General features: G+C 41.5%; 3 protein-coding genes across 14 annotated transcripts; 2 read left to right on the top strand and 1 right to left on the bottom strand.

Moving 5' to 3' along the window:
- Positions 1-2,201: 2,201 nt before the first annotated feature.
- Positions 2,202-9,040, bottom strand: LOC135495469 (serine/threonine-protein kinase PRP4 homolog). The gene is made up of 14 exons (XM_064784148.1): positions 8,915-9,040; positions 7,302-8,288; positions 6,994-7,089; positions 6,540-6,767; positions 6,211-6,298; positions 5,003-5,969; positions 4,693-4,772; positions 4,358-4,442; positions 3,969-4,116; positions 3,689-3,826; positions 3,408-3,561; positions 3,033-3,147; positions 2,630-2,868; positions 2,202-2,426 (listed from the first exon to the last, which is right to left on the bottom strand). The coding sequence occupies exons 1-14, from the start codon at positions 9,007-9,009 to the stop codon at positions 2,223-2,225; spliced, it is 3,624 nt and encodes a 1,207-aa protein (XP_064640218.1). The 5' UTR covers positions 9,010-9,040; the 3' UTR covers positions 2,202-2,222.
- A 631-nt stretch (positions 9,041-9,671) lies between these two features.
- On the top strand, positions 9,672-12,504 carry LOC135495589 (gamma-aminobutyric acid receptor-associated protein-like 2). The gene is made up of 4 exons (XM_064784388.1): positions 9,672-9,825; positions 10,348-10,403; positions 10,626-10,798; positions 11,479-12,504. Exons 1-4 carry the CDS (start codon positions 9,786-9,788, stop codon positions 11,564-11,566), a joined length of 357 nt encoding a protein of 118 aa, XP_064640458.1. The 5' UTR covers positions 9,672-9,785; the 3' UTR covers positions 11,567-12,504.
- Positions 12,505-12,765: 261 nt separating this feature from the next.
- On the top strand, positions 12,766-22,422 carry LOC135495968 (zinc finger protein 768-like). Of its 12 annotated transcripts, none has more exons than XR_010448616.1 (5): positions 12,767-12,988; positions 13,504-14,178; positions 14,525-15,196; positions 18,204-18,542; positions 18,789-18,908. XR_010448616.1 is itself a non-coding variant. In XM_064785032.1 (5 exons), exons 2-5 carry the CDS (start codon positions 13,528-13,530, stop codon positions 18,289-18,291), a joined length of 1,494 nt encoding a protein of 497 aa, XP_064641102.1. In that variant the 5' UTR covers positions 12,771-12,988; positions 13,504-13,527; the 3' UTR covers positions 18,292-18,401. The 12 variants fall into 12 exon arrangements, 11 of the variants coding, with proteins under 11 accessions (XP_064641100.1, XP_064641098.1, XP_064641099.1 ...); XM_064785032.1 differs by lacking the exon at positions 18,789-18,908 and adding an exon at positions 17,612-17,694 and having other exon boundaries at positions 12,771-12,988; positions 18,204-18,401; XM_064785031.1 differs by lacking the exons at positions 18,204-18,542; positions 18,789-18,908 and adding exons at positions 19,382-19,611; positions 19,848-19,978 and having other exon boundaries at positions 12,772-12,988.
- Positions 22,423-22,517: the final 95 nt, after the last annotated feature.

Consider the following 22,517-nt stretch of genomic DNA (forward strand, 5'->3'; position numbering starts at 1 on the left):
ACAATATAGTAATGTTAGAAAGTTAGATAAACATGTACAGGCCAAAGTACTTTTTCCCCCAACAAGATGGGTCAAATGGCACATACATTTATAGCTGCTATCAAAATAATCTATCTTCTCACACACACAACAGGACAAGTAACCAAGTACTCTACTAGATCTAATAATGTTCATGTTCTTTTTTTAAATGCAATTCTTTGAGAGAATGATTCATGTACAAGTGTGAGAAAATATTTATGAAATATCTAAACAATTCACCCAAATACATGTAGTAACCAGCTTTTATCATGCAATTTTATTCAGTTTATACTCATGTTTACGAAATACCTTACTTATTGCTTGGTACATAGTGTAATTCCTACCCACATGTACTTCCCATCCAACACGGTGCAAGGGTCATTCCCGATACTCTTCAAATGAGAGCAGAACAGTTGAAAGTATAATAGTACAGCAATGAGTTTTGAAGGAGGTAAAGAAGTTGAACAAATGATACATGTAGCTGAGTTTACTCGTCAGACTTCGAAACCCAACAACACTCTCATACCCCATATAACGATAGAATTCAACCCATACAGAATGCCCAGACATAGGTTTTAAATCCAACTATCTTGAAATTGTTCCTCTATGTATTCATTGAAGTATCGTACAGAGAAACACATCTGCATCAAGGAGAGCTTCAAGTTCATTCTGCCAGAATACGTGGAGCATTGGAGCCTATTTTGAACTCTTGCAAGGGATACAGTGCAGTACCAATGTCAGTTTCAAGAATATCTCAAAGCTTTCCTCAATACAAGATTTTCTCTTTACAGTACCTTTCAGCATCCAACTTCTTTACCTCATTCTTATGCGTCAATAATTTTACAATCATCTTTCAGATGGTAACCTTTCATAGTGTGTCTACCTTCTTCATGCCGCTTATAGTTTATACGCTATTGCACTACTCCAAGCTGATTCGTGTCGTAGTACCATCAGCAGCACACAGATGGCGTTTTTTCTGGAATAGGAGAACAGAACGATATACTAGACCCAGAACTTAATCTCGTTAAAGAGTTACAATATCCATCTTCGGTTAATCTCTGCATGTCTTTAACACCATCATGGCAATTCCTTCATTTTCAACTTCACAACAGCGGTTAGCACAATCAAATATTATGAGGAAATTCAGGATACAGGAGAATACAAGATAAGCCTTTACCTAGCCTGAAGCCTTTTTGCCCCTACTCAATACAATAGCGGAGCTCAACTAATGGCTTCACAGAAAAACAACACACATACTGATTCCACTTTTAGTCGCAGATAGATGGCTTCAAAAAAGCTTTAAGGAAGATGAAAGCTTCCCAAAAGTGAATGACACCGACAAACGCAAGCTACCTGACCCGAGCATTGGAGACTTTAGGAATGGATTACTGCCTTTACTCCATGGACAGATATGATGCAGTCTCCAGGACGGGATAATTTACAACAACGTCGGCATACTTTTGTTAAACTCCATTCCTGACCCTTCTTGTCGAGATCGAGTCAAAATTGAAAACAATTTACACTAATCTTGGAACCCTTTCCATGCAGATTTCAAACAAAAACTGCCCAACTTTCCCTCCCCATCTTGTGGTTGGTGAATCATTTTAGCCAACCGTGCACCTACACAGTCTTAGACAACATCACTCTAGTAATATAATCCAAACTCAACTTCATTCTGCATGGAAAGGATATTAAATCAACACCACCTTTGCTTTACCTGTATCTCATATTTTTGAGAGCCGACTATATATATATTGGCACAGACATAAATGAGCTACGGCATACAGCAGGCTAACTGAAATACAATCAACAACACTAAAGATGCACTAAAATAGGCCATTTCAAATTCCTGATTGAGCAGTCTTATTCTGACAGGTGTACCATAATAGAATCAAAGCGGCTCGACATCTACAGTGCTACGTGAGAACTCATTGTAATATCATAATGCAGGGTTCGATTTTATTTCATTGTTCGAATCCAAATACCAAAATCTGGACATACAAAAGAGGCAAGAGTATATATTGTCCGCGAGCACTAAATCAACAACTGGCAGTTGTATTTGGTTGAATAACAGTGGAATGTTCAGTACTACATCTGCCTGACCAACCAACCGGATGTCATATGACAATGACCTAAGGCTTTAAAAATCGAACCCTGTGAGGGTAAGAATTCTATGGTCAAACCTGTCATTCCACAGATGTCCCTCAGAATTTCTCCTGAACGAATGGATGTGTCAACGCCTGGTTGATGGAGATGCGTTTTGCCGGGTCCAACATGAGCAATTTCCCGAGTAGGTCCTCAAATTGTTTGACTTTGCGCAGTTGATCCTCAGGCAGTCGTTGATAACCTATCAATTCTGCGAATAAGTCCTTGCTGGCATGAAGAGATGTCATCGTTGTAATCTTTTCCTGAAGAGAGAGAAAATTAGAAACTAACCAAGAGGTGCAAGGTCTCATTTCATGGACAAGAAAATACAAGCAAAGTGACATGCCCAAGGCTGCAAGTGATGTTTTAGCATCAGATATCAAACCAGCCATGTCTGCATACCTTACCAATACAGACCACATAATTGTTCAGTCTAACAGCACGCACCATATAATGCCGAACTTACCCGATGTGTGACTTTGTCCACCTCGTGATATAAGAAGTTATAACTAGAATCGAAGTGTTTGTCTTTGAACAATCCTTTCCGTATGACCTTGTTGGGCATCTTTCCCTTCAAGTCCATCATCAGTTTCAACATCTCGTTGTTGGTCTTCCCCGGGAATAGGATCTTCCCTGTGTACAACTCACATAACGTCACACCAACAGACCACAAGTCAATGCTGTGGTCATAGCCCATCCCCATAACTGAAACAAGAAATTGTGTTTATTTTCAATACAGCTGCAACAAAATGGTAATCGCCAAGCAACTAAAAGAACTGTAGTAGGGATTTATGGTCATAGAAACTTCAGGGATGATTGACACCCAACAGAGCAAAGGATGGAAGAAACTTTAATTCACATGAACTTACTTAATTCTGGAGCACGGTAGAATCTACTGACAAGGTAAGGCGTAATATCGTTCTCCGATATATGGCAGGCGGAACCAAAATCACACAGCTTTAGAACCAGTTTCGACTCATTAACCTGAAAAGGAACAATAGTCAAGTTGTAAATACGTTTATTGATAGACCTTAGTCGGTCCTGAAACCTTTCAGCGGACCTCAGATGAGCGACTCGATCATTGCTCCAATCTGAGCACTTCTGATCGGAACCCATTTATACACCTGGGGGAAGTAAGGCAACTTGGACAAAGAGACCTGCTTGAGTCTCGGGCCGACACTGGGAATGGGATACTGGGATATTCAAATATCCCTAGCACAAATTTTTTTCTAAGCCATACTTACTAAGATATTATCTGGTTTGATGTCCGCATGAAGCACACTGGCCCGCTTGAGAAGCTTGAGGGCTAGGAAGAGCTGTTGGCAGTAGGACCTCACAGCTTTGATGTGCAGACCAATATCTTTACCATACTTCTTTAATACTTCTCGCAAGTTCATACTGAAAAACAATCATAAACATGACGTGTGGGTTCATTAAGCAATGGGCAATGTTTTATGATATATATGGATTAACAACACACTCGAGACAAGTTCACAATCTTACTTCTCAATCAGGACAAACTTACCTAAGTGGTTCGAAGACCATACACAAATGATTCCTATGGAAGAAATTTCTGAACAACCGAAGACAGTGGAATTTATCATCTGGGTCTGCATCATTGAGCTTTTTCAGGCACTCTAACTCTTTGAGGCCAGTTTTGTGCCTGAAATACAAAACAATATCAATCAATAACAGTATGTATGAGCAGACTATTGCCTCTGATATCCAGTCATATTTTTTATGTATCACTTGGAATCAACACGAGGTGAAAATATGTCTTCGCACACGACTGAGATTCAACTTACATGAGTTCATTATTCCTGATAATCTTTATGGCAACATCCTGTCCTCCTCTGGCTGTGTCTCGTGCCCTCACAACGTTACTAAACATGCCCTGACCCGTGTAACCATAAACGTTGTATCTCCCATTCAATGTTTCACCAATCCGCACTCCTGAAATTACAAAAGAATTGTGAGATCAATTGGAAAGAGGGGCCTTTGGTAAGAATCATTTGTGAACTGTGGGGAATATTTCTCAAGAACTTATGTAAGCAGGACTTGCCATCATGTTTTCTTGTTCAAAAGATTTGTATCCTGCACTCATGACAAACAACAAGTCTTGAAACACGTACCCCAGCCCAAGTAACGCTATTCTCTAACTGAGTGAAATAGAAATGACTGAATTGCAACTCACTGTAGTATCCTTCTGCATCATCCCAGTTATCAGTCAATGCAGGATTCTCGTGACCAGTACCTATTGTACCAAGAGTACTAGGGCTCTGAAAAACAAATAACACTGAGACATGTACAACCATGTTAGAATGTCAGATCTACATGTACATTGAATATTTAGCAGATGATCTGACGGAGTCCATGTAATTCCTGGGTTTCTAGAACAGACAGTCTACCTCCTATGCCTCCGAAAAAGTTCAGAAGCCAAATTACAACAACAAGTGGAAGATATGCCAACTTGCACTCAGGACTTCAAACTATGTACCTGTACTGCTAGAAATAACAACAGAGACTCACCATATATCTGTCACTGACCACTTCAACATCCATCTCGGCAAACATATCAAGACCATTGACAAACTTCTTTGGCTCTTGCCCTGAAACAGAACAGCTTCCATTTAAAATGCTACCATACAAAACTAGCTCTACCATACAAAACTAGTTCTACCATACAAAACTAGTTCTACCATACAAAACCCAAGCAGAGATTGGAAGACAGGTTTGAATGTAGTAATAAGTTCTACATGGGACACTCTGACACGGTTTTCCCTACAAGTTAACAACACTAGTTCAACAATAACAAACCTTGCAGTAGAATTCCACCTACCTGATTCAATAGTATTCATCTTGTTTGTTATGGAAGCATTGAAGTCAAACTCTCCAGACTCCTCCAAGTCCTTGGCTGCAGCTTCAGCCACATCATCACTATCTGACGAAGATGCTGCACTCTTGCTGTCAACAGATGATGAACGTGACTGAGAACGACTCTCCTGAACTTTTTGGTCAACAACTTCAACAGCCTCTTTTTCTGGTTCCACAGACTTATCTTTCAGCGCTCCATTTCTACCTTTTTTATAATCATCATCTCTGTCTCTACGCAGATCGTCTCTTCGTCGACTATCCTCCCGGTCCCTTCTTCGGTCATCATCCCTGCCTCTCCGACGGTCGTCGTCTTTATCCCTGCGGCGGTCATCATACCTATCTCGCCGACTGTCATCATACCTATCTTTACGCCGATCATCCTCCCTATATCTCCGGCCATCGTTATCTCTATCTTTTCGACGATCATTATCCTGATCTTTTCGGCAATCATCATCTCTCCGCCTCTCCCCATATTTATCTTTGCGACGATCTTCCTCTTTATCTCTGCGTCTATCATCATCCCTCTGCCGATCATTAGCCCTCTCCCGCCTCCGACTACTCTTCTCCTGTATCCGGTCCTCTTCATCATATCTGCGGTCCTCACTCCTCCTTTCATTGTCTTCATTTTTACGTGTCTCAACCTTTTTATCCTGCCAAGAGTCATCCTCTTCCTCCTTCTGTTCATCTTTCTTATCTCCATACAGAAAGTCTTCAATGTCGACATCCTCCTCATCCTGTATAGGTTCAGCGTTAGCTTCCTCTTCTTCAGCTTCCGAGACATCTTCCACAGACTCTTCACTTTCAGCTTCTTCTTCAACTTCTTCTTCCTCAGCTGCCTCTTCCATGTTTTCTTCCTCAGCCTCAGGCTGCTGTTCATCTTCAGCAAAGATGTCTGTAGGGTTGTCCGCTGCTTCTTTCTCCGCTTTTAGTTTCTGAAAATGTAAAGCGTTCGACTTCTTGGAAACGTTTCTCTCAAGATCTTGCTACATGTATTGAAGGAAGTTCAATTTCTCATTTATACGTAATAATGTTATACTCTCAATGTTACATTTAATTGAACTTAGCCTTAGCTTAGACATGACTGAAAGCCGGTTCCGAAAAGAGGTACATCTATGTGTTAGAATTGAAATGTTCACTTTATCAGGATCACTTTGTCTTAAATGTTTGCCTCACCTGAAGAAGAGCTTCCCGCTCTCTTCTCCTTCTTTCAATAATCGCTTCGTCATCCTCCTCCTCATCTGGTATGTCAATATCCTCGATTCTGAAACACAATGAGCAGATCATTAAGCCATTGGAAGACTCTGTTTTAACGTCATTTATCTGTTGTTGAGATGCAATCATTCAGTCAAATAATGTTACGTCAGTGAAAGTAGATCGATTCTAGTGGAATGAGCGCAACCTGCTTTTCAACATCTCAACTTCTACTCCCATAGAGAGTTTAAGTAAGAGTGTGAGTCAGGACGGGGCAAACCTGTCTAATATGCAACTACACAGATACTTACTCCTCTGATGAAGAATCGTGAGCCTTCATGCCTTCAGACAAACTACCCTTGAACTTGTCCTCAGCAGATTTCTTTTTCCTTGAGCTCCGGTCCAAGTCACGTCCTCGGCCTGATCTTCCCCGGTCCCGAGAACGACTTCGTTCCCTGTGGCGCTCCATGACTCGTCCAAAGTATGTCTGGCCACGGTCTCTGGATCGACTTCTAAAAGGCGGGCGTGGAATTGGTGACCTGAATGTCAATGGATATATCTTTATGATGGCAGCACTGAATAAGGTTAAGGCCCTTGTATCTAAAATAGCTTCTCCAGCTGTCTGGGGCAACTCTGGCAGAGGTGTGGGCTAGTACCACAAGTTCAAGATGGCAGAGATGGCTACACTCTCCGAAGAAATGATTACATTGATACCAAAAATACATTTCTGCTGATATGTTTATCATGAACATGGACCATATTTACCTGCGGCTAGGAGAAATGCGTCTTGGTATTGGAGATCTTGATCGTGGCCTCTTTCTGGGAGAGTTGCTTCTTCTTAGAGGTGGACGTTCTATTGAGCTAAAGGAAAGATACAAACAATGACAATGAGTGTGAAGGTAACAAATGCTGACAGGACACAGGATACTGAAAGAATCTCACAATGGACAACGTTGGAGGGCGAAACACTGCTGATCCAGTTGTGTCTGATATACAAGGGTTACTGTTGATGGTATACATAAGAAATAATGCTTTAGATCTCATAAGTACTTGCATAATAGACTTTCACATACCCTCTTCTATTTCTGTCCACATCTCGACTTCTCTCGACTTCTCTACGCCTGGGGGGTGGAGATGGTCCTCTGCGTCTGGGAGGTGATCGATTTCTAGGCTTTGGGGGCAGAGGTGACCTACTGTGCCGAGATGATGACTTTTTTCTAGCACCCGATTCTGGGTGTGATTGTCGTCTTGGAGATGGCGATCGACTTCGGTGCACTTTTCGTTCAGGAGTAAAGCGGGACGGAGGTGAAAAGTGGCGAACTGGTTCATCATATACCTGTCTATTATTATGGCGATAGTTTTCCTTTTCTAACGATGGGCTGCGCTTCAAAACCTTTTCACCATGTTTTTCTTTATAGGTATATGAAAGAGGTGGAGGCTCGTCATAGGCTGGAAGGTATGGAATAGGAGAAGAACGTTTTTTTCTAACTACCCGCTTAACAGGCTCTGGCTCCTCCTCGGATTCTCCTTCAGTCTCTCCTTCCTCTAACTCCTTGGGTTCTGTCGTATGAATACTGGCCTTTTCAGACATTTCCTCAGAACTTATTGACACCACCACCCCCTCCTGCCGATCAACGAACTCCTGATACTTGCGATTCAAGCGCTGGCGCCTACGATCCTCATAATCCACCTCTCCTTCCTCCTCTTCTGAATCAGTACCATACCCCTGAGCAATCATGTCCATGGCCTTCACACCAGATTGTTCATCATCAACTAGATCACTAGGGTCCACCGACACCTCACTATTCGTCCCAATGGGTTCATACAAGTCTGATGCCAGCATCCGTGGACGTTTTGCATCCTGTGCAACATTTTCCTCTGCATTTTCTCCATCACTCTGTCGCTTGTGTTTATGTTTCTTATGTTTGTGTTTCTTGTGTTTGTGGCGACTCTTTTCACTTGGATCTCGATTGGAATGTTTCCGTTTGTGCCGATGTTTGTGCTTCTGTTTGTGCTTCTTCTCTTTTGTGCCCGATTTATTGCTGGATTGACTTGAATCACTGGAGTGGAATAGAAAAATACAATTATGAGGACTCAGTGTCGACAGTGACCCTATACTGCTGAAAGGATGTCCCCTTAGTATCAATCTCCAAGAGCATGGCAAAGGTACACGTTTGGAGATTCATAGCCCGACAACAGAACATTGTAATGTCGTAATGATGTACGTATCATGTTTGTGACTGGGAGCCAGATCTCAGAGACCAAATGGACCTTCGTCTGGCTTGTCGACAAAAAATAAGATGAACCAAACAGGCTCGCCCAAGGCAAAACAAAACAATACATGAATACAAATGCACACACGACTGTCACCCGACTCACGTCAGGATGACAGGACTAGGGTTGGGTAGGCCAAGTCAAACTTCTGACAATGCCACAAGCTAATGCGACCCTTTGTTCCAGGGGGAAAGCATGATTGATTGGTCAGAGCCCAAACAAACTTCTTCGAAATTAAATGGGAATGCATTGGCATCTCGGCATAGGCCTACACTAATGCACTACAGCATGTACAGTACACTAACACTCGACCCATATTTCGCGACCGATTCAGCCGTCGAAAGCGAGCTTCTTACTTCATCGACCTTCATTATTATCGATTCTAATGATTCTTTAAAACACATAGATATACCTGAGTTCTCCCTCAGCCTTTTCACGACCATATTCTAACTCTATTTCTTGATTTCCCGAAACACGACCGACTTCAATCGTGACCGAATCCGCCATTTTGAATCGTCTCTGCGGCGCACTGATCACAGGTGATTGAAGGTGTTTAATGTAAGAGGACCTTTCGCAAAACAAATGTATCTTCATGCTGAGCTGTTGGGACATCACATTTTAAAATACTTTGAAATAAGGTATTATGATTTTCCTTATTGTTCACGATTTGTCAAAGAAGTTGCCTTATTGGTTAGTAAAGAGAGAGAGAGAGAGAGAGAGATCTGCCTCCACGTCCCTGTGGAAAACAATTGATGCAACTTGGTTCAACATAATTGAATCGCTGCAAAACCGAACAGGGTCTCGTGCGATGACATCACAGCGGTATCCGGGCGTTTCGCTCCCTGACCATTTCGCCCCCAATCCTTTCGCTCCAACATTTGCACCAGTTCATGAATCCTCCCATTGCACAATCAACCCCACCAAGACGGGATATGGTTTACAAGAGGTTATAATATGCTGGTTCCTGATGACTGTCAGCATTTGATATTACTCATGTTGATATTAGCTTATCTTGGAGATGCACACCGCTTACAGCTGGCTCGGATCGGGACCGAAATGTATTCCACACGTACCCCGGGTCTGCCCCGCCAGCATCGACGGAAGGAATATGGGCGACACAGTCAAACTTTGGCGCGTAAAGAGGGATGATGACGTAATCAGAGATTCACTGAAGTCTAGCAACTTGATGAAGAATAACGCATTTGCGAAGTGTTGTCAACATCAGGAAGCTGAGATTTTGACAGTGAAAACTTTTATTTTGCAAAATAATCAAGGCGAAGTCAATGAAGATGAAATGGGCATTCAAAGAGGAGCATTCTCTTGGTAATTAGGGTGTCTGAAATGTCATCGGGACATCAATTGACCGGGATATAAGTGGCATTTAGATTTCAGCAGGCTAGTTGACTGTACTACAACTTTACAAGTCAAGTGACGTGTATTAGCATGATTTATTGATTAGTGTACTGTTACTGTTACTCTGTAGCATGACTGGACTGGAGTGTAGGCCTACTTACAGTTTTATGCATCACAGGCCACTGAATCAAATGTCAGTAAGGCAGGGGTCATAACATTGTCAAAGGGTTTGGGCAGAGGAGGCAGCTTTCAAAATAAAAAATTGTCATTTGGGATTCTGGCTTAATTCTGCATTCTCCAACTTAGGCTGCAACCAACAGCTCTAGGCAGAGTCAGAGACAGAGAGAGCAGATCAGATATAAGGATCTCTGCTAGTGCATCTGGTTGTGTTGGAAGGCTGGGGCATTATAGCAGGGGGCAAATACCCCTCATTTAAAGTCACAAAAAATAATATACAATACTGTATGTTTTTATCATCTTGTTCATTTACAGAGAGCAGATGTCAAGAGTCTGCCAAGATCAGGGCAAAGTACCCTGATCGCATACCAGTAAGTATCTTGCTGCTGTCTGTCCAATTCCAATTATAAAACTTGTGTTATCAAAACCCTCTGAATTGTCATTCAGGGAATTATAAATAATGTGTTGAAAAGGCTGATCTTGCATGTCAGCCTTTGTGTAATAGATAAAGCTCAACTGGCTTAACAACGAATCCTTTTGGAAAACTCTTTTAAAATTGAGTTGTATTCATTTTCAATGTGATTGCCATTCAGGTTGTCGTAGAGAAGTCACCGAGATCTGTTATACCTGACATCGATAAGAGGAAGTTTTTGGTCCCAAGTGATTTATCAGTTGCTCAATTCATGTATATTTTACGGAAGCGAATTCAACTCCCAGCAGAGAAGGCATTCTTCCTCTTCGTCAATAAAGTTCTTCCTGCAACAAGGTAGGTTTTAAGTGTCTTGCTCAAATCAAAATTTTTCATTTGTGTTGAGAAGGGTAAAGACTTACTTGCCATCCTAAGTAACTTGCAGAGATAATTATGCTAAAATATTTTTCAAAGTGGGTCAATTAGTTTTACAGTCATGTTTATTATATGCTATACCATCTTGTCGGTTCTGGATAGGATCAGGATGGTGACCAATTCTATTCTGATCTTTTCAAAAATGACTTTGAAACCTTGAGAGCTTTGTTTCAAAAGAGCGATCACTTGAAGTGACATTCAGGGTGACTGTACAAATTAAGAAATGTTTATCTGAAAGGTACATCTAATCTTTCACGTTCTTGACTAACACTGTCTTATCTGACTCATAACAATAACATATATCTGGTGACCGTGACCTCCTATGGTGTCACACTGAAAGTTTTTGTGTGAAGTCCAAATAGTCTGTGATATTCAACTCTTATATAGAATTATTCTAATTACAGAGTGAGTCATTTAAATGAAACATATGGTTGTTTTATTGTGCGTTCCTGAAAAGAAACTTGGAGGCCTCCCAAAATTACATGTACAATGATGTAGGCCTAGTCTAATGGACTTAACTTTAGAAAACACCAAGGAAGAGGTTAAGTGTTCAGCATTCTTCAAGTATCCTGTCATGTTTTGATATTTGTTGACACTTTCAGCGCAAGTATGGGAACGATCTACGCGGAACACAAAGATGAAGATGGTTTCGTTTACTTTGCCTACAGCGGAGAAAATACATTTGGATAGGACTCAAATCAGGACTAGGGAGACATCATCATCGACGGTGGTGGTGGGGGGGGGGGGGGGGGGCTGGACAAGATATATCTGCCAGTACCTCAGTGTCCTTCACCTTTGTTTTGAACTTTGTATAATTATTTGTAAATAGGCAAATGTTAAAATTGTATTCATGGTATTCAAGACTTTGGATGTATTGCTCAATCATACTCCTTTGAAGAATTTGAATCAGTGCTGCAGTTAGCTTAAGTTCGAACAATATTTTGTGTCCAGTTAAACATGCACAGGATGAATAAGTAGGCCCGGTACCTTGGTTACTGCTATGCTTGGTTACCTTGGTTACTTATCAATGCATGACCAGATACAAAGTCTAGGTCCGAGTTCTGCCGACCGAGTTCTGATTCAAAGGTCTTGAAGGAGTAGTTGGCTGTATTTTTGCAAATTTATGCCATGCATTGGTTGTTTTCAAAAACACTCCAAAAACTGCTGGTTTTTATGGGAATTCTGGTTAAAATAAGTTGTTGTCATCTTCCTATATTTGGTCCATTTGGGCTGAGGTGTGTGAATGAGTTGTTGTAGTGCATACCAACATGTGTGAGTACATGACGACAGCCTTAAACATATTGGCTACCAGCCATGTCTCTTGAACAATACTGGTGCACTAAATGTGTTTTCAAAAGCTGTTGTGATCTTGGTCAGAAAATGTACATTTGCATACACTTTGGGCTGACATCTGCCCAAGAACTCAGTCATCCTCCTCACCCGTCATCATCTAAAGACACTTCTCCTTTCATTTTCTGATCAATGTATACAAAGATTGCTAGTTCCACCAATGTGAAATAGTTTATGCATGTGACTGCTTGCACCATTACATAGTAAATATTTCAGTTATACTGGACAATTTCAGATTTACTTCATTATATTTATAAATAAAAAAATTGCAAAACTTACATTTGGGTTTTCGTTGTTTGTTGCGTCTCTGTTCAATTTGAAAATGTGGATGAAAGGGGCCTCGTCGACTCCCCTTTCAACATCCTATTCCTACAGTCTATTTTCTGTGAAATTCAACATTTTGAGCTAAACCAGTTACCCATGCACTTGTCCCCCCTGGAATATTGTTTTCATTCGACTACAGCAGGTTCATTGGACACAACATCTGTTCAGAAATCCCCAAATTTGCCGAAGACAGCCCCGAATTCGTGCAGAATCCTGTTGCGGCGAACCTGGAATTCATTAAAATATCATTAACGACGACCACCGATGAGATTGAGAACAAAAGCGACTTTTTCTCCTCATAAAAACACTGATTTCACCGGATCTTTTTGATACGATTTGTAAAAAACAGTGACTTACTTATATTTAAATCGATATTTCCAATTAGCAACACGAGAATCTTGAAACATCCGCTCCAGATGTCCCATGTGAAGCGTGTACGTAAGTGTAGTGTTCCCGTTTGTCATGTTTTGTGTTCATCATCATCATGCTCGTCTATCGTTTCATCCATCCAGGTCCCTGAATGCTAATTAGCGGGATTATCGGGCTAAACAATGGGATTAGCTAGGAAATAATATATAGGGAGTTCCATTGCACGAGTGACCATGATGATCATCCGACATCATGGCATTGGCAGGGCCGGGTCGGGTCGGGTACACTGTGACTCCATCATCATAATCATGAAATTAATCATATGTTCCCGTTCTTGAACTTGAGGGTCCTCAATGACGATAATATTAAGAGTATAGTATTAGTTAAGACCCCCAACTTGGGCCAAGCTTCCTTCAGTGGTCTGTGGTTCTCACTATACACACAGGCTAAGCAATAAGAAGGATTGACCGCCGGCCGGCCGTGCAGCTTGGCTAAACTGCTATTCTTGACCTTATTAATTCGGTAGACTGTATGTGCACAGTTTGTTCTACTTAAGTCTCTTTAAATTTCTAAATCCATTTCAGGGAAAGCAATGCACTAGTTGACTGATGATGAAGGACAGCACCATGGCAACGCCAGAGTCTACAGAAGAGAAGAGCAGCCCCTTCCAAAACATGCAAACAGAGCTGCATTCTAAAGGAGCCGTGCTGACCAAGGCGTGGTCAGATCTATTCAGTTTCATCACAAATTACCAGTGTGAGCTGACGGTCAAAGAAAATGCTGTGGAAATTGCTGAAAGAGAAATTGAAGTGCGCAGAAAACAACTTGAGGAAATGAAGCCAGCAATGAACTGTGGTAACGAAGAGATCGAGAAGTTACAAGATGAGATTCAGCTGAAGGAAAGTCGTTTAAAACTTTCACAATCAGAACTTTCAGCAAGAGAGCAAATGTTGAAGCAATTGCAATTGGATTTGAGTTGCAACAGAGAACTTTCAGAGAAGTTGAGATGTGAACTTTTAGAAAAGCAATCAGAACTGATGCGAAATTGTAGTGATTTAGAACAATTGAAATCTGAATTGGTTATCAAACAAGAACAGATTCAGATTAAGGACAATTTATTAAAAAAGATGCAGTCTGAGATGATGAGGGAGAATGCTGAGTTAAAGGAGCAGTTGGAGCTGGAGAGACGGACTCTTGAATTGGAGCGAAGATCACATGAACAAACAAAGCGGATTCTAAGTGAAAACAGAGGAAAATCGGTAAGTGCTTTCTTACCTGTCACGTTCGATTTAGAGGTGAGATCAAATCCCACTCAGGAGCCTCATAGCCTAGTGGTTTGATAACTCTGCTGGCTACCACACAATAGGGCCCCGGGAAGAACCCAGGATTGTATTTCTGGATGAACCAGCATGGCTCTGGTGTCTATACCAGGGCAAGCTAAATATCCTACCAAGTGACTGACAGATGGTGGCACTTGCCATTGTAGAATGTTGTTAATGTAATGGACTTGGCATTGATTGCTGCCTATTTTGATCCCAGTCAGTGTCAGACTTTGTATTTCAGCTTAAAAGTTTGTCTTTCTAATTGCTCTTTCCTCTATTTCAGAAATCGTATGGTGCTGGTCCATCTCAGAGTGTGATTGAGATACCTGATTCTCCACCAACGTTAGATCTGTCTGTTGAACAATCAAATTACGGACTTGCAAACATTATCTCAATGACAGAGGCACAAACGAGCCGCTCACAGTCAATGGAGGACATTTACTCGGGAATTCGGGTTTCCCTGCCCAACGCAGAAAGTGCATTATCACGGATGGCAGCTTTGAGCAGTGGTCCCTTGTCTTCACCACATACTCCTGATACTGCTATGCCCAAACATCATCATACACAATGGAGAGCAGAGTCACCAACAATAACATCTCCACGATCAAAAATTCCAAGGCAATCTCCATCATTGTCACAAACTTTACCTCAAAGTGATAGTTTTACACCCACTGGTGCTTCAAACATGAGCGATGTGTACTTTCCACTGAGTACATCACAAGAATCTCATAATCAAAGTGGTATTGACACTTCTAATTCAATGTTTGACACTGACATCAAGATGCATGGTCAGATTTCAAGTGCAATGCCTGGGACTCCAAGTTCTGGGACCAGTGATAGCTGTCAAGCTGCCCCTGTACCAATCTCTGGGCCCATTCCCTCTGGGGCCATGTCACCAGTTAGTGGTTTCGGTATGCCATTCGGATCGTTACAACAAGAGGGTCCTGATGGAAAGGTAGGCATCCGTTTTGTTCATCAGATTAGTGAGTATCAAGAGTTTCGTATTGGTGACTTGACCCAGCTTATCACTTACACCAGGCCTGTCTGCGCGATTGGCCTGAGTCACACAGCTTAGAAAACTTGGCTTTTATAGCACAATGCATAAAACATTGCATGTGCACTCATTAATACATAGGAGGGTGGTGAGGACTTCTCAAAAATGAATTTAAAGGTAGGATCCCAAAATATTTATCAGAAAGATAGGTTCTTCGTCACCAGATACAACACTGCTGATGCTCTGAATGGGATGTGTGACCACATGGACAAAATTCCACCTGAAAATTGGGTTTTGAATACACATCATTTGTTATTTTTGACTTTGAGACTGCAAATTCAAAAAATTGGCCTTAGTGTTCTGACCTGACATCAGGGTCGAGCTGGAACCTTGATGGTTTGAATGACTGAACAATCAGAATATTCATCAGATACTGAATCGTATTTTTGATCTGTTTCATGAGGAGCACATCCTATTTAACACACTGCTTGAAAATGTAGGTATAGAGTTCACTTGCAAACACCTCGAGGTAATTCACAAGCACTGTTGGTGCCGATTAGCTGCTAGGATTAGTGAAATTGAGTTGGTTCTGGAATTTTTAAGAGCTGGGGGCAGAATTTCTACAAGATGTAGGTTTCAGTTTTTGGCTAGGTTGAGTGAAATTCAATTGGCTTTAGCAGTTATGTCATTCAAGTTGGTTTGAGAATTTTAGAGAAGGTTCCAGGATTTGCTTCAGGCCATGCTACATGTACAAGTTTCCACTAGAATGTTCTCAGAGTGATGTGACATCATTTGAGTCATTGGAATGTCGTAGTGTTATCCTGTTGTTTTGCTTAGTAATGTTCCATATGGTGAGACTGACAGCGATTAGTACTCAACGGCTTGGGAGAAGATGATATACTGAGATAGTCAAAGGTCTGCTACTCAATATAGAACCCATCTCCGAGAAAGAGCTTCAGGAATACACAGACGACTTTCGCCGAGTGTTTAGGATTGAGCATTTAAACTATGGGCAAGTTGGCCGAGGTCAACTCGCAAGATCAAGTGGTGGAAATAGTGACAAGACTGCCATTGTTAATGCAGTTAAGTTGGAGATATGAGGCCCACAAAACCAAGCAAACTTTCAGATTTTGCCCTGAATTCGAGGATTTCGTCATTTTGTTTGACTCAGTTTCTGGTGAGGAAAACAATCTAGTGTTCGGCAAGCAACAGATCAAGGAAATTATCGAACATTCTGTCAGACGAAGACTGGAGTCAGCTTAGCGGTTCAAGCAACCAGCAAAGATAGCCTGGCAACTAATGCATTCAAGATGGTCAGGAGCCGTCAGGACAAGCCTGCTGACCGATACGTCATCTAAGTTACGTAAATGTCTGATTTACAGCAAGGATCATGGAGTTGCAGCCTGCCCCTAGTTCAAGGCCATGTACCCCATGTGCCTCGAGGTACTAGTGAAAGAGAAGTGGATGATGTAGACATTTATGTCTCTCTTAGACTCAAAGTCTTCGGGGTCTGGCAGAGAATCTAACAGTAACCGTCCACTGTTTTGTATTTTCCAGGAAGGTCACCCATTCCAGCCTCTCAGACTGGGAAGTACAAAATGGCCGCCTGGGAATAGTTCCATGACATCAAAACACATATATAAAAGATCCCACACAGGAATCATGTGCTCAGTTTGTGGCAAGCCATTTGCCAGTAAGAGTGCTTTAAAAATTCACTCTCGGAGTCATACTGGAGAGAACCCCTTTTCGTGTCAATATTGTCATCGCACTTTTAGGCATAAACAGAATCGAGATGTGCACCAGTTCAAGCATATGTAGAAACTGTCATCTTTGTCACAGTGGCAGTGATAATGTTGGAAGACATTGTCTGGTACGTGTAGGAAGTTCCAAATGGGAAGTTAAAAACCAGAGCCGCATGGTTATGATGGTGAAAATCTATTTTCGTGATTTTCAAAATCTCATGCACACAAGTTTACAGGTTTGATTCTATTGCTGTTCTCTGTGACAAACGATTGTACCTGCAGACAAGCAGTACATGTACATGTTTAGTTGAAATAGTAATAAAGATGTGTTATAATGTTGTCTTTGCTGTTGATGTGATTTACATAGCCTTCAATGGCATCCCCAACTCAATTTCAAACCATTTTGTTTCACTTCAATTCATTGTGGTGATCACTTTAGGCAGGGGTACAACTTCTTCAGGATTTTTCCCATCCCAAATTTTGGAAAACCAGCAGCCGGTTTAATGTGAAATGCATTTTTGCATTATTGACCTGATGACCTTAATAAATACACTCTTATAAACGCTCTGCAATTACCATTATGGACTGTGAGTTGTAGATTTTGAGTAAACATTGGTTTCGTTTTGTCTTGCAGTCAAATGATGACCTTGCAAAGCCATCAATGAGCGGAACACCATCGCAACAACCCCGATTCAGTTGTGAAATCTGCGGACACAAGTACAATCAGCAGACAAACTTGACACATCACATGAGAAAACATACTGGACAACGCCCTTATAAATGTAATCTATGTGATAAAGCATTTAGTCGGAAGTTTGTTTTGGATAGGCATTATCTTGTTCATTCACCAGATAAGCCGTTTAGATGCTCTAGTTGTGGGAAAGGATTTCGACAGAAGCATGATTTTATTGTGCATCAGGTCTCGCAGCATGCTGAGGCATTTATGCAAAATAAGGATGGTGTGTGATCACTTCCACAGTTGGTATCAGACAATAAACGTGATAAAACGAAAATGTTGAATTGACTTCAATATTTGCTCTTACTGTGCCTGTGGCTGTCAAGGCTGGTCAGGCTATAGGCTTTCTATTCCTCAGTTTGAACTTCCACATTTCTCAGTTTCACAGACGTAGTCCAGGAATTTTGAAATATATATAGCATTTAAGGATTCTGCTTCCCATACAAACAACTGCTGAGGAAAAACTAAAACTGGTGCTCTTTCTTTACAGTCTGCACTCAATGACAACAATAAAGATGCAATTGGAGATAATCCACTTCAGTGCAGGATATGTGGCATCATCTCGCAACATCGGCTAAACTTTGAAAACCACAGGAGGACCCATACCGGCGAACGGCCATTCGTATGTCAATATTGTGAGCGAACATTCGCAAGGAAGGACGTCATGAAAAGACACTATCGTATTCATACTGGGGAAAAACCATATGGGTGTGAGAAATGTGGCAGGTGGTTCTCGCAGAAAGGCTCACTTACTGCACATGGGTTGACACACGTGTGAGGTTTTGAGAAGATAAACCTGGTGGATGTGACAAAGACATCATGAAAAAAGGTGGTCAATGATTCTTGCACCTCATTTGTCATACGTGTACACATTTGGTGCTCAGAAAGTCATTTGCCCATTCTAATTCTTCATCTCAATTGAGCAGTTTAAATCTCTGCTTGCTGCGATGGGTATGTTTGTTTTGGTGTTGGTCTGTACTGGTCTTCCTAGATAAATGATGTAAAGCTGCACCTGGCCAGGTTTTGTTTTCAAATAAAAACTCTCCCTCAGACAGTGTACCTCTTGTTCTTGCAGCCTGTGTCCCTGAAAGAGTCACATGGCCCCCGAGGAACATTCACGCAAACCACAAACCCCTTGCAATGTTGTGTCTGTGGAGCTGTCTCAACCCAGCCTGGCCACCTGAAGGTTCACATGAGGAAACACACAGGAGAACGGCCATATAAATGTAAAATGTGCCCCAAGGCTTTCACAACGAATGGAAATCTTCAGAATCACATCCGAGTTCACACGGGAGAGAAACCGTTCAGTTGTAAAATATGTGGGAAGAGTTTCGCTGTTCAGTGCAATTTGAGGAGCCATCAGATTACACACATGAAGTGATTGAAACGCCTTTGATGCTTATGTGGTCATTCTGATATCCGGGACTATTGGATTTATTTGATTCTAGTGGATTAATGGACAGTTGAACCTCTTGAAGTGCCTCAACTTTAGATGTCTAAGGAGTCTGTCAGGAATGGATTGGTGAGAACTAAGACCTTATCTGTTTTGTTACTTCAGTTATTGGAAAAATAACCAGAGTCACAGTTCGCAGAAAGAGGGTTAGAATGTTATTGGCATCTGACTTTTTGTCAACACCCTGTACAACTGAGCTATGCTTTATCTTACAGGAACAGATATATCATGAAAACCGAGAACATGTAGAAGATAGATCACCAACTGGCTTTCCTTGTCCAATATGTGGTGTCACCATTCGGCAACGCTGTCATCTAAAAAGGCATATGCGGTTACATTCGGGAGAAAAGTTACATAAATGTCCAGAATGTCAGATGGGGTTTGGAAGAAAGGATCAGTTCCGCATGCACATGTTTAAAAAACACTATGGAAAAGATTGAATCATGTATGTACCTACCTTTTGTTCTGGTTTTCAGTGTAGCCGGTCTTAGTTGGACCAAACCTCAAAGTCAAACAGGTCTCGCCCAAAATACCTTTCCTACAAGACAGCAATGATTCATGTCTCCATGACAACCTTGACAATGGTCTTTCTCCTTTTTCAGTCAAGTCAAAAATGATGCATCGATTATCGAATACTTTATCAATGAAGTAACAAAGACTCCATTCCTTTTTATCTTGCAGGCAAATATCTTCTTACTACCACAGGTCAAAGGAGAGAGCAATACGCCAGGAGGACTTCTTTGCCGATTTTGCGGTGCCGACTTCGGAAAGAGTCGTTGGCTTTATGAATACCACATGAGGAAACATACAGGAGAAAAACCATTTACATGTGAAATCTGCCAGAAATCGTTTGATATCAAAGGAAATCTCAAAGCTCACATGCGTATTCATACAGGAGAGATGCCATACAGGTGTCCTATTTGTGAAAGGATGTTTAGGCATAGTTGTAATTTGAAGGTGCACATGCGTGGTGTGCATTCTGACATATTGGACAAACTGTCAGGACTGCAGTAGGAACTTGGGACATTCGAGGTGGTGTGATTTCTGACATACTGGACAAACTGTCAGGACTGCAGTAGGAACTTGGGACTTTTATGGTGTGCATTCTGAATTTCCTGACTACATGTAACTGTCAGGACATTTCTTGTGTGCATTGTCTGACATACTGACTTCCTGTATATTTAGAGAAAAAGTTACTTTACAGTGATATCATTGTCTGTTACAGCTTCATCACAGGTTGGATTGAATACTTATTCCCCGTTTGTCGAACAGTTGAGTAAATATCTAAAAATCTGAATGGAACATTTTTTGTCATTACAGACTCTTTATGAAGTTCCACAGAAGGTTCCAGCAAGTGCTAACGTTCGATTGAAATGTCATGTCTGTGGTTCTACTGTTTCCTCGACGACTAACTTGAAGTCTCACATGCGACGTCATACAGGAGAAAGACCACATAAATGTCCATTTTGTGCGAAAACTTTCAGTGCTGGCTACAGCCTGACAGTGCATGTCCGCACACATACGGGAGAAAAACCATTCAAATGCTCTTATTGTGACAAGAGGTTTACTCAGAGTACACATCGAAAATCTCACATGGTGGTCCACTTTGATAGATCCCCTGCTGATTCATCCTAAAGGGATGTCTTAATTTTGATGGTTTTTATGTCATTTTTATGATATGAATAAAACGAATATTATCATAGCAACACTATAGCGTTTATTGTTTTTTTCTTTCATATTTTACAGTTATTGCCCACCATCACACAAAGTTCTGTCAGCCTGACAATGAGTCAAGAAATCGTGCCAACTCCCACAAATGTTGAAGAATTATTTCCTCCTCAGAATCAAGCAAGTTTTCTTCAAAATCAAGGAGATTATACTCAAGGAACGGTTGATTATTACAGAGGCAGTGTACAGTCTGTCCAACCTCCACGAGGTAGTTCTAACAAGTGTGAGATTTGCCAGAAGACATTTACGACCAAAGGTGGTCTGACTGTACACAAGAGAATACACACTGGAGAGAAACCATTCAAATGCAAAGTGTGTGGAAAAGCTTTCTCCCAGAGTTGTAATTTGAAGGGGCACATGTTCACACACTGGAAAATGTAGCCAGCATGTGCTCAGGGAGGGGGTGAAAGAGGAGAAGACCTTGTGTGTGGAATGGGTTTCTCTTGAAGCTGTGACCTAATGGGGAGCTAAGGCAGGGTCTGGGGGTCAGTTTGGAAGTCTAGAATGTGCAGTAGTGCCGGGGTTGGGCATCAGACTTGTTGCAGAAATGCTTTCTCTCAGCCATCATTTGTGACGGCACATTGTTTACTCCCTGGGAAATGTGTTCTAGAAGTCACTGCTTGTATCATACAACTATTAAAAGGATTGTGAAGGTGAATAAATGTTTATAGTTTATAGAAATTGCATTGTTAGTTTTATGTGAAGTTTCTGGAGTGGAGTGAATTTGATACCACTGGTCTTCTATGCATGGATGCCAATCTTTTCATTGACACCAAGCATCCTTGGTTGTGACGATGTCCTCACAGGCTATGGATTGGTTGTGACGATGTCCACATATTACATAGATTGGTAGAGATGGTGTCCTTCCATAGTTTGGACTGACACAGATTGTGATGTTGTCCTCACATGATATTGATAAATTGTGATGTTGTCTTCACAAGATATGGGTCGATTGTCATGGTGTCCGAGACAAGATATGGACTGGTTGAGAGAGTGTCCTCTCGTGGCACAGATCAGTTGTGATGGTGTCCTCTCTGCTTGAATGGACTGGGATATGGATTAGTTAAGTGCCGTGAAATGGTCTAGATCCCCAAGATGATGCTTCTACCGAGCTGTGGGGCTCCGTCACAACTACAGAATGCCTCTGTTCAGTTTTACGGACAGACATCGTATTGGATGACAATATCCTTTGAGCACAAATTTGGGCCGAGGGGTAAAGCTAAGGTTCTTGATGTAACCGACAGTCACCACCTTGGTGTCACTAAAAGTGTATGGCATTTGGCACATATCATACACACACTAACAACTGATGTCCTTCGATGGTTTTCATTCATTGAAAAATCTAACTGTTGTGTATTTTCTCCTCTTTCCAGACAACTTCAGGAAGCAGCAAATGTTCCCGTGATCCTTGGAAGTGTTGCATCTGTGGCTCCACGTTCTCGAAGAGTTCGAATCTGCTCTTCATCCATCTTTCCCTCCACATGAGGTGAGCACAATGGCCCTGGCCATTTCATTCTGGGACAGAAGTCACCCAAGCAACTGTGTGAAAAGTTATGTCCATTTTCTGATATTGTAACAAGGCAGTTACAATACAGAATGATCAAATACAGAATAAAACTAAAA

The sequence above is a fragment of the Lineus longissimus genome, chromosome 11, assembly GCF_910592395.1.
Source record: "Lineus longissimus chromosome 11, tnLinLong1.2, whole genome shotgun sequence".
Taxonomy (NCBI): Eukaryota; Metazoa; Nemertea; class Pilidiophora; order Heteronemertea; family Lineidae; genus Lineus; species Lineus longissimus.

What these genes read in the sequence shown, in the direction of transcription:
- LOC135495968 (XM_064785026.1), top strand. Translation starts at nt 13,528, where the DNA reads ATGATGAAGGACAGCACCATGGCAACGCCAGAGTCTACAGAAGAGAAG. An exon ending in GTGAAAACAGAGGAAAATCG is followed by an intron (nt 14,179 to 14,524) that starts GTAAGTGCTTTC and finishes CCTCTATTTCAG; the next exon opens with AAATCGTATGGTGCTGGTCC. An exon ending in AAGAGGGTCCTGATGGAAAG is followed by an intron (nt 15,197 to 17,611) that starts GTAGGCATCCGT and finishes TTTGTCTTGCAG; the next exon opens with TCAAATGATGACCTTGCAAA.
- LOC135495589 (XM_064784388.1), top strand. Translation starts at nt 9,786, where the DNA reads ATGAAGATGAAATGGGCATTCAAAGAGGAGCATTCTCTTG. An exon ending in AGTACCCTGATCGCATACCA is followed by an intron (nt 10,404 to 10,625) that starts GTAAGTATCTTG and finishes ATTGCCATTCAG; the next exon opens with GTTGTCGTAGAGAAGTCACC. An exon ending in AAAGTTCTTCCTGCAACAAG is followed by an intron (nt 10,799 to 11,478) that starts GTAGGTTTTAAG and finishes TGACACTTTCAG; the next exon opens with CGCAAGTATGGGAACGATCT.
- LOC135495469 (XM_064784148.1), bottom strand. Translation starts at nt 9,009, where the DNA reads ATGGCGGATTCGGTCACGATTGAAGTCGGTCGTGTTTCGGGAAATCAA. An exon ending in AAGGCTGAGGGAGAACTCAG is followed by an intron (nt 8,289 to 8,914) that starts GTATATCTATGT and finishes ATTCCACTCCAG; the next exon opens with TGATTCAAGTCAATCCAGCA. An exon ending in ATCAGGAATAATGAACTCAT is followed by an intron (nt 3,827 to 3,968) that starts GTAAGTTGAATC and finishes TTTGTATTTCAG; the next exon opens with GCACAAAACTGGCCTCAAAG.